This window comes from Dermacentor silvarum, chromosome 2, assembly GCF_013339745.2.
Source record: "Dermacentor silvarum isolate Dsil-2018 chromosome 2, BIME_Dsil_1.4, whole genome shotgun sequence".
NCBI lineage: Eukaryota > Metazoa > Arthropoda > Arachnida > Ixodida > Ixodidae > Dermacentor > Dermacentor silvarum.
In genome coordinates, this window is record NC_051155.1 from 44,735,317 (window position 1) to 44,746,369 (window position 11,053).

At 43.5% G+C, this 11,053-nt stretch overlaps 1 protein-coding gene across 3 annotated transcripts in view; it reads left to right on the forward strand.

Annotated features, from left to right (window-relative positions):
• Positions 1-9,583, forward strand: part of LOC119441439 (male-specific histamine-binding salivary protein-like) — a 31,475-nt gene extending 21,892 nt beyond the window's left edge. For all 3 annotated transcript variants that reach the window (XM_037706057.2, XM_049661283.1, XM_049661282.1), the window contains exons 4-6: positions 8,216-8,298; positions 9,182-9,265; positions 9,370-9,583. In XM_037706057.2, coding sequence (XP_037561985.1) covers positions 8,216-8,298; positions 9,182-9,265; positions 9,370-9,497 — 295 coding nt within the window. In that variant the 3' untranslated portion in view covers positions 9,498-9,583. The remainder of the gene's footprint in view (positions 1-8,215; positions 8,299-9,181; positions 9,266-9,369) is intronic.
• The last annotated feature ends 1,470 nt before the right edge of the window (positions 9,584-11,053 follow it).

The window sequence follows — 11,053 nt, forward strand, 5'->3', positions numbered from 1 at the left end:
TAGCAAATCAGTCTTTTGAAATCGATAAACCCAGTCTGCTTGCCACGAACGTACTGTTTTGATATAAAACTCCTGAAAAATCAAGAATATTCATGCCCCGTGCGGGTAACTGTTCAAATATCGCCCTGGTTAATGATTGCCTACTCAAAACCGCCCAGCTGATTATACTGGAAATTACGTAACGATGAATTTGTTGTAACATTAAAACCATCAAGCGCTCTACGTAGACGTTGTGCAGTAAGCAACAAAAACAACTCAGCCACAGGGAACAATAAAATATTTAAGACCATTTTCTACCACTGCATTCATCATTTATCAATAACTTTAAATAGTGCAAGAACAAAAAGGAAAAAAAAAACAAACAGCCTTTCCATTGTTCGAAAGTCACAAGAAGGAATGACAACCATTAAATACGTTACCGGTGGAGCAACGGGCGCTGGCGTGCTATGTTCCAATATTTTGACTGCGCTAATCAAGCCATTTTCGTAATATGCGAGTGCTTTGCAATAATGTCGAACGTGCCGATATTTTCGCCCAATGAAGATTACGTTTAACCCGTCAAGTGGCGCTTTACGTGACGTCAAGAAGGTGGGCATTTATTTAAGGATGCGGCCACGTGGACACCGCAATACATTGCGCTTTCGAATCATCTAAACAATGCATGAAGGCATCGTCTCAGCAGCAATGTCATTCATTAATCGCACGAATGCTAGGAATCGTAAAATCTTTCTGCACACGCGTCCTAGGCGTTAACACTGTTGCCTTACGTAATATTTCACAAGACTCTCTTCTCTGCACTCGAAGCACTGCTCTTCTGTGCTGACGCATGCTATGCCTTAGAAGATACTATACTCTGGGCACCGTATTTTACAGGAATAACTCCGGGTTCCACCAAATGCTGTTGAAACGTTGACATTACCCACCGCATTCCACTCCGTAACCAGACTTAGCTGCTGCATCGGAAACGCAATATTTCACTCAGCGCAATGGGAGCTTTGCGCGGCATTGCGTAGGCACAAGGGGGCAGCACTTGATGCAATCCTTTGAAAAGACCATGTCATGCTCGCCGGTCGTCCCTTGGCCTCAACTGACAGCTGCGACCCGTTGCTAGGAGGCCGCTGCTGCCATTCACTCACTTCCGAAATGCAAATTTGATGCGCTAACCTCTGAGTGTCCTACCAAGTACTTAGCACCCGCGGGCGCGCATTGTCGCAGTTCCTATGCGCGACAGATTTACAAGCGTCATGAATTGAGCGGCTGAATTATTCACGCGGAGTGAGCATAAAGGGTAACAAGAAACAAAAACGTTAAAACGACTTCATAACTTGCGCGAACACTGTCCCCAACTAGTGAAAAATGTAGACCTCTTTAGGAGACCAGCACTTACTCTCAGGTCGAATTTAGAATACTGGCAATTAAAAAGTTAAACTAGCGCGAAGCATACGGGATGGAAAGACATGGAAAACATGAATGCTAACTTGCATGGCTGCCAATAACTGACTCAACGGGCAGAACGAGGAGAAATGTGTGGCTCTACATATTGAAGTAATTAAGACCAATCCAAGGGACAATAAAAGAGAACAATAAAAATACTGTAATAACGTAAAGATTTTGCCAGTGGTTTTGGATTCATATTCATCGCAAAGGACAATTGTGTGCCCGCATTTTCTGTGGAGTAGGGAGAACATATCTCAAGCTTTATGGCGAACAGACCCCCATGACGCACACCACACAAAAATTGTGATACTGCATTCTGTCCAACGTTATTTTGTCCCCAATAACAATGATCATAATAATGTGGTCAGAATAGACGACATAGAGATAGACCACAGAATAATAGAAATGTTCGTCCTGAAGAAGGTACCCCAACCGCTTTTAAACCTCCAACCTTCCCTTTGAATACAGGGGCTTCAAATAAACGCGCTAGGATCTCCTTTTTTTTTTCGTTTTTGCCCCCTTTTTATATGGAAAGTGTTTACGCTAGTCTAAACCGAGACTGAAGTCTATGGTGAAGAAAAATAAAGCCATAATCAAAAAAAAGACGCTTAACCTTGCACTCGGCTGCGCAACGCTTGAAACAGCGAAGCTGGGCGATCGTAGCCCAGCATTTTCCGGAAGTGCGCGCGAACTTTTCATCTTATTATTCATGGTGATGATAATTTGTTTCGTGCGTCTAGGACTTACGGCCGTCAATGCGCGTTGCATAGTGCAGCTTGCAACATCGACACCACGTTAAAATGCCGACAACGCGTTCCAGCAGACCCGCTCCGTGAATGCGTCTCTCTCTCTCGCTCTCATTTTCTTGATCTCTCTCCCGAGCATAGCGCGCAAAACCTCTTCTTCACCTCGCAGAGCATTGGCACGAGCGCGTGCGAACGCGCCAGCTGTGGATGAAGACGACGACGCTCGAACGCAATCATATGGTTTGCATAAATGCATGTTTTGCTAGTGTTGCTGCATAGCCTATAGTGGTTACGAAGCTCGCCTAGGGACCGTGGGTACGCGGGGTCGAATCCCACCTCGGCAATAAAGTTTACTTTATTGCATTTTTTTCTTCATTGCTGATGATGGTAGTTTCTTGATACGAACCGCAAATTACCGCTGGCGGAAACAGCTTTGCTGTTAAGATGAAAACGAAGTTATGTCGATAACACGCACTACAGCAATCGATGTTTTGCGAAACATCTTGCAAATAGGCGGCTATACAGCATCGGACATTCTGAAAACCGTTGTCAGATTAACCAACGCGGTTAATGACAGTAATTATGCGTGTTTGACGACAGCATCTAGGCCACGGCGATAGTGGAATTGCGACGGAACTACGGCTGCATCATTGTACTCTGGCTAAGAGACGGTTACAACATGTCGCAATGCGACCTGGGCCGATACCGACGGTGAAACAATGTCATAGAGCGTCTCAAAGCGCTACTACGACAGATCACAATTGCGCTACTATACAAAAGCGCGTTTTTATTCCTATCTTCTTACGCTGCGACGTAACGTATAGAAAGGCGATAGTTTTGCTTTCGAATGTCGCAAAAGCGTCGCTAGGCAATTCGCATACAGCGCAATAAAGCATCTGCGCTGAATAAAGAGAGTTATAAGTCACAATTATGTCATAATGATTCCCGCCACCGCGCACGTGAAGTGCCGGTGAACTACCGGTGAAGTAACAGAAGGGAATCAGAATTGCACTGCAGACGCGGTTTCCGCAGAAGGTGTCCGGTGTAGCTCAATTAGAGTCTGGAAATGGTGCCTTGCGGCAATCTCTCTGTAACCGTCCAGAGTTACGATGTTGTCTGCCCAGGAAGTTTCGACGCCTGTGTAATTGCTGTAGCGTGCGACATAACAGTTGTTCGTTGTCTGTGATTTATAAATTTACCCGCCATGGTGGCGTAGTGCCTATGGCGTGGCGCTGCTAAGCAGGAGGTGGGGGGTTGGATTGCCTGCCACGGCGGCCGCATTTCAATGCGGGTGCAATAACGGTCCGCATACTTGGTTTAGGTGGGTGTTAAAGAACCTCAGCTGGTCAAAACTGTTCCGGAGTTCCCCACTATGAGTGAGTCCAGCTAAGTGGGATTTTGGTTAGTGGGAGTTCAACTTAGGGGAGACCCAGCTGAGTAGAATTTCGGTGAGTCGGAGTAAGAGTGAACACGGTTCAGTAGAATTTCGGTAATTTTCAATCCGAGTGTCCAGATGAATATAATTTTGCCGAATCTGAGTACGAGTGAGCTCAGATTAGTGGAATTCTTATCAGTCTCAACCCGAGTGAGCCTCGAGCAAAAAATACAGCTTTATTTGAATCTGAGTGAGTTCCGTTTATTTTCCCAACCTATGCCTACAGCTACTCTCACACATCTATACCGGGTGAAGATACAAGGTAGGCTAATGAAATCTTCAGTTAGTGTGCTAGAATAAGGAAATACATCTTGGTCACAACCCAGGTTTGCTGCGTTCTCCCATGGTGTCTTCAGTTGTATTGCTTTCTTGGCGCTTTATGTCTGGCCTTCACCGCTCTGCTTGAAGAATCTGTCATGCCGAAGAGAGACTCCAATTACACCCGACATTTCTAAAAATTGGCAAGGTCTTGGACGGAGTGCTTGGGTTTCTTTTACCACAGGGTCAAAGATATTGAGTTTGTTCAAGGTAGCAAAGAAAACGCGATCTTGGTTAGTTAAATAAGGTTTAATACTCACACCAAAGGCAAATTCTGTGCGAACCAGAAAATGACAAATATCCATGAAAACTAACACAAACGATGGTTACGTTACTGTAATACGTATATAAAGATACAGTGTTGTCTAAAAACTTCATAACGTCCCATATGGGCACATGTGAATTTTTTCCTGAAATAAAGGTGGAGTGTAGACGCATATGCGATTTGTATAATTCGTACAAGTGTGTCTATATTTGTGGTGTAATATGTGGACATACAATTAATATGTCAACTACTTCCAACCGCTCGACTACTGCCTATCGTTCATTATTCTTGTTTGGTCAGTTAAAATTATTAATTTTTATAACAATTAGAATATTGACATTTCAATTGGAAATGGCAGATAATAAAGTCAGACTTGAAGACCGTCGTTCGGAGCATTCACAAACGCTCGATGAGTTGGAAAAGGTTGCCGCTGATAGTTTTCAAGTGCACTGAATAATAATTTCTCCCAGCAAACCAAAATCTAAATACAGAAGCGTGGTATATGCCACGCCTTTAGGATAGTGGCATGAGCAAGACTGTTCGCGCACCATCGAAGGCAAATGAGGAGAAGGGGATCGCGCAGACTTGCACGATACCCTTCTTGCGCGTGCTGGCTGTATGGTGTAGGGGCTGAAGGCACGCTTTTATGTTCTACGAGTGCGACCGGCAAGTGGAAATAGAGACATAGAAGCACGAAGTGCACGAGAACGACTTTGATCTAGCATTGTCCTATTTTAATGTTTCTAAGCACCTTCATCCTGAATGGTGCAATGAATCTTCTTTTCCCTTTTTTTCTGATTAAACTGTCCGTTGAACTGGTCTCTCTACTACGTTACACAAAAATCAAGCGCAGATTTGTCTTTCCGGGTTCATTTTTCTTAGGAACTGTGCGTTCAGCCACCCAATTCTTCTACCATGTACTATTGTGGAAACGTGTCATGTTTTAAAGACGAATCGTCGTTATTTCATTCATCTGTCTAATGGTCCATGTGTGCTTCGTGCTCCTGTGTGTCTACTTCCGTTCAGAAGTGCTTCGACAATGGCTGTTTGGTATGGCATGACTGTATGGAGTAAGCTGCGCTGCTTAAGTGGTACACGCTCGAACTAGCAGTACTGTTTAATCATGTTGCCCTGACGCTCGTCATAGATGCATACATTGGACATAGTAAAAGAACACGTGTGCACAATGGTGCAGCCATAAAATATGTGATAGCATATTAATGGACATGAAGCCATAAGTAAAAACATACAAGACAGGCAAACACTTGCCAAAAAGGCAATGCGGAGGTGATCATACTGCGCGAAGCTTCTCATTTGAGAATTTGTGTCTTCATCTAGAAATTGTCGAAGGCGCACTAAATTTTCACATGCGGCATGGCGCACCTGGGTCAATTACAACCTTTGTGTACGTTTCGTGGTTGCAGGTCAGTGTCCCTGTCTGTGCCACGTAAGTATTTCTACTTAAACCACTGACATTTCCCGTCCACTGGCCGTATTGGTAGAATCAGCAAGCCTAGGTTCGAGTTCGTATACCAATTTTTGGAGGTTATGAATGAGTACAAATGAATTGTGCGGAGAAATGCCACCGTATGGGGGCTCTTCCTCATCTGCTTTAATTTGCGCCCTTTCTTAATTCTGTTGCAGCTATAGTATATACCATAACAAAAAGTTTGAAGGCATATTGAGATCTTCTTTTATGCCGCAAGAAACCCGAACGTGTACATTAATTTCTTTAAAAAGTGGTCGTTTTGAGTGTTGTTCTACTTGGCATGCTTAATGACTTCGTGCCTAACTGGTAGCAAAATGAGTACTTTCTTGTTAGCGAAAAAAGTGGCAGTTTTGCCCGAAGGGCGATGCATAAACAGCGATATAAAGATGTAGCGCTATACTTGAACTGATCGGACGCTGTTTACCTGGGTGGGACAAGTTGGCGCGACGCAGCACGTCAGCAACGCTTGCTGGTCAGCAGAAACAGTGCCCTGACAGCTACTAGGCGTCGCACAATGGGTGGATTGATGGATGGTTGCTATGAGCGTCCCCTTGAAACGGGGTGGTGGGTGGCGCTAAGAAGCTCTTTTTCTTATTTTTGCCTAATGTCTTGCCTGTCTTTTTTGTATGTGTGTGCTGGCGCTCCTCGCGCCAACACAATGCGGGCACAATTAGCGCCTCCAGCGGGTTTGCAGAAGTCGCACCACCATATTTATTAATTTATTCAAAATACATTACAGAAGAATAGGCATTGGGTAAGGGGAGCTTCAAGATTGTACATGGTAATGGAGCATACAATTAGACAAATCATAAGGACACTTTGTTCATAATGATACAAAGAAGTATTAAGTGGACACAATGTCCAAGATCTCAAAGCAAAAAAGACAATAGATGCAGACAAGAAGCAAATCAGACAAGAAGTTAATTAAAGTAAGAAATGCTTGTTTATGTCGTGCCGGAATTTGTCTTTTTTAGCTTCAGAAACCAGGATATCGGGAAGGTTGCTCCACAAGCGGATGGCACGTGGAAGAGCAGATGAGCTAGATGCGTCTGTTTTACCTAGATGCGCGTGAAATAAAGGTGATTATGGAATCTTCGTGAGAAGAATGGAGCGACTCGCAGAGCGACTAAGTGATGACCTTGGTCCTTGAGCGTAATTGGGAAACGTCGATGAGAGTGCCACATCATGACGAGTGTTCAAAGAAGGAAATGATAATTGGTAATTTGCGTTACGCTTGCGTTGTAGTTGTTTTTAGTGAGATGAATGGAGACGCTCTATTCGTTACTATTATAGCATAGTGGTTAAAGGGACACTAAATAGAAAAATGATTTCTTCTCTATCAGTGGAATTACCCTTCCACAATACCGAAATTACCACTCTTACCGCGAGAAGCCGCTTTGTAAGCCAGAAAGAAACGAAAAACACAGCAGGCGAGTGGCGATGCCACCTTGAAATTCCCGCACCAGCTCACCGTGACGTGATGGATTTTGGCAGTGTCTTCTAGGTCTCAGTTAATACTTTAGCGGTAAAGGTTGACTCCATTGTGTTCTAAAGGAGCCCAAGACTGAATATGTCACGTTTCGCGAACTTTTACTGAGCCAACGTGGCCCAAATACGAAATATAACTACAGAGGTCGTGACGTCACACTGAAGTGCTGACGTCGGGGATTCCGCGCGAAATTCCAAGAAGTTTACTTTGAGCTACATTTTCTCTTGTAATAATTGCCCAATTTCAGTGTAATTAACGACAGCAGAGATTTCGAAGAATACTTTATCAGTCTAAGTTGATTTATTGTTTTTCTTTAGTGTCCCTTTAAATAAATGTAGTGAGGGGGCCATACTGAGGGGGATCTTATTGCACGTGATGAAACCGACAGGAAACCATCAGCGTTAGTGAGCGCCCAGTGAAATATTAGATAATTTGAAGTTTACTGCTCAGCCATGCGCACAGCAGCTACGCAGGAGCGTTAGTGTGATTATAGCGTGCGGGCGCACAACCCGGCCCTTGCTGCGGCACCGTGGGGATTGCGCGCAGCGTTGACGGCTGAGCTTCGTTGTTTTTGCAGGCGAACACATCCCACGTCTTTGGTGACCGTAATCCTCCGAACGTGAGCAGCGCATGCGTCGTGCTAAGCGGGGCAGCACAACGGGGGTGGCCGCACCGATGGTGTGAATGTTCCTCGTGCGTTCGTATTAATTTATGTCGCAATATCGGTGACGTCCAGTAGATTAAGAAGGCCAACGGTAGATTCATAAGTAACGCTTTTAAGTACCATATAGGTATTGCGAAAAAGTTTCATTCCATTTTGTGAAAACTGTCCTCACTGAAAAAAATAGGCAAATCATCTGCTAAAAAAAAACTGCTTATTTCTGATTTACTTACGCCACGGCTGTCTCTCAACACCTATGAATACGAAAAATAAGATGTATAAAAGTGCACTTTAGTCTCGAGAAATGCAATTTAGGAGTGTTTAGTTTTCTTTCCACTTCATAAACATGTATTGGCAAACGTCTTTCGTTACCAGGAGCAATCAGACAGCCTATGCCTGGGTTCGAGCTTCCGAAGGTTATCCTCTTCCCAATGTGATCCAGTCATCTTTCACGCTTGGTAAGTTTGCTAGTATACTCGAATGCGTGAGTAGTTAAGCCCTGTTCTTATTATGAGATCACGAGTCACAGAAACGGGACCTCAACAAGCTGTTGAATATCATTTTGCAACAAATAAAAATGAAAAAAAAAGCAAGTCACCATGGGCGCAAATATGCTCCTCGTGAGTGATTTAAATCAGGTGTCAAGTACTTGTGTATAGTGGTGCACAAGAGACCCCACACCGTAATGTATTCGCACTTCTGAAGTTAACTTTGCGAAAACATTGTTGTTTTGGTACCAGCTACAAAGAACAGGTGGTAAGTCATATTCTGCGGCAGTCTTGAAAACATTTTGGGGAGAAAAGCCTTGATGTTATTGCTGCTACTGCAAAGGACTAAGGAACACATGTAATTCCGTAATTCGGACTTTTCTCTAGAGTGCCCACTGCATTTAAATAACAGTTTTGTAATATTCAAATATTTTGTTGCGTTGCAATATGCATAATTGCGCCTATTACACCACGGCAACTGTAGTTCTGTACCATGCATTTTAGAGGAGGCCAGGGTACGGGGGGTCTTGACGTGGTTTTTCTCGCAGTATCGCTGTTGTGAAGAAATATTGATTGAAAATATTGACTGATAATGTGCGAATGCACGGTACCACACAACAACGAAGCGTACAGAATCTTGCTGCTGCAACCAGGAAATCGTGTAGTGGTGGCGATTCATCACAAATTCGAAAAAGTAAGGAAACATTAACGCATGAGATCCGTACGGTTGTTATTACTATACTGTAGTCGTGTGAGCATTCCGCAGCACACACCATTTTTTAAATACATGGCACACATTGACCGCGTGTTAACTGAAAAAAAAGGTACGAGTATTTTTAATGTCTCTCTTCAGACAGGAAACGCATTGTAGAGTTCCCAGTTGCTTTCACGGAGTACAACAACTGCGAAATCTTGAGAGTACCACACCGCAAAAATGGTAAGAAATTAATTATAAATAAAAAAACACTAGTTTGCTTAAATCTGCTTTGTGATAGTACATAAATACTAAGTAATTTTCCCTTAAATTACGTTCTTTTTCAGGCTGTGAACTGTGGGTCAAAGCTGGTCAAGAGAACAAGATTGAATCACTCTGCTTTTTTGCATTTCATTTGCTTTGCGGGCCGTCAAGGTACGTTGTGTATGACCCATATCTGTGCAATGGGAAATAAAAAGTTCACTGTCACATTGAGGTGAGTTCTGCGTGATAAGCGATTGTCTAATGTCGTCGTTGTGGAATAAAATATTGATTGTGTTGTACATGCGTCAATGTAAGGCTAATGCAATTATAAAGTGCTGCCACGTTGTCTGTACAGACAAATCAAGTGCTCTTCGCAGTAAGTTATGGTGTTTTAACGATACTGTGGGACCTAAATAATTTTGTTTGTTACACGAAAAATCCTCATGATTTAAAGACAACAATGCCGTCTTGTTCCGTCATGCACGGCAGATGTTTGAACCCTAAAATGAAGTGAAGCTGTTATAAACAACTTATGTTCTCTATTTGACAAGCCTAAAATAGAGCACTTCCCGTTTGCCTAAACATTTAGGTGTTACGTGAAATAATGTTTTAAATAAGGAAGCCGTCTCCCGGGAATAGGTCAGTTTACCCGACATCTGTCAGCTTGTTGCTTCTTGAAACCCCCACGTTACGAGGGTGGGGGCTGTTTTCTGAAGGAACGTGTTTAAAAAAATTTGTGCGCCCGAAATGCGTACCCTTCTAGCACCTGAGGACCTTGCCCTTTTCGACAACTTCGCCTGCACCACATCGTTCGTACCAGCCACGCCGAAGAGTACGTGCCTTCTAACGCAATTATGTTCGAAATAATCAGACTTGTACTTAACGAATTACATGTAACTGATCCTTTTTAATCAAATACTTTTTTCATAATATTGTAATTTAACACTCACTCTGTTGAATCGGGGACGCTCACTGTAATTCGATTACGTTTTACAGCAACCGGTTGCCTGAAACCCGTGACATTTTGACGAAACAAGCTATAACAGGCGACGCAGCTTTGAACAATAAAATTTGGCGGGAACTACGTAGTCTAAAGGGATTGAACCTTGTGCAGGGGTTACCTTTTTTCCGCATTCAGCGTGTTGCAGGTATACGCCTCCTTCACCCGAACATGGCAGGCTCGCAATTTTGCACACTTATCTTGGAAGTCCGACCTCTGAGCTCTGAAATTTCTCTCTCCTGGAGGCCCGTTTAGGCGGCGTTCGTAGGTGGCAGAGCTAGTGCTCAATTCTTCGCTTTGTTTCTGTCTGTTTGGTAAATGCATGACATATATACACCTATTTCTGTGACTGTAACACACGAACAATATTTTTCGGGCTGAATAATATGCCGATTTTATTAAATTACACTACAGATTTCGCCATCTTTTCAAGGAACGTGAATGCTTGCTGGCGTCTTTGACAATTAGTTGTTTCAATCTAAATGGCTAAGAAGTGATGGGCGTAAGGAGGAGGTGCACCTTGGCCGACACATTGAAACGGTGCTTCTATGCCTCAATAGCGTTGACCGGTTCGAACGTTTTTTTGCGAGGGAATTACTTATAGTAGACTATTTTTCAGTTTTTCATTGGCCCTTTAGGGAGCGCCTTCCACTAGTCCCAGAAATGATGAAGCGCTACACGTCATAGATTCATAGAGAGCCCAGACCTATATATCGCGGGATTTTGAGTAACCGCAGTCTTGTGAGCATGGTGTTCGTACGTTACAA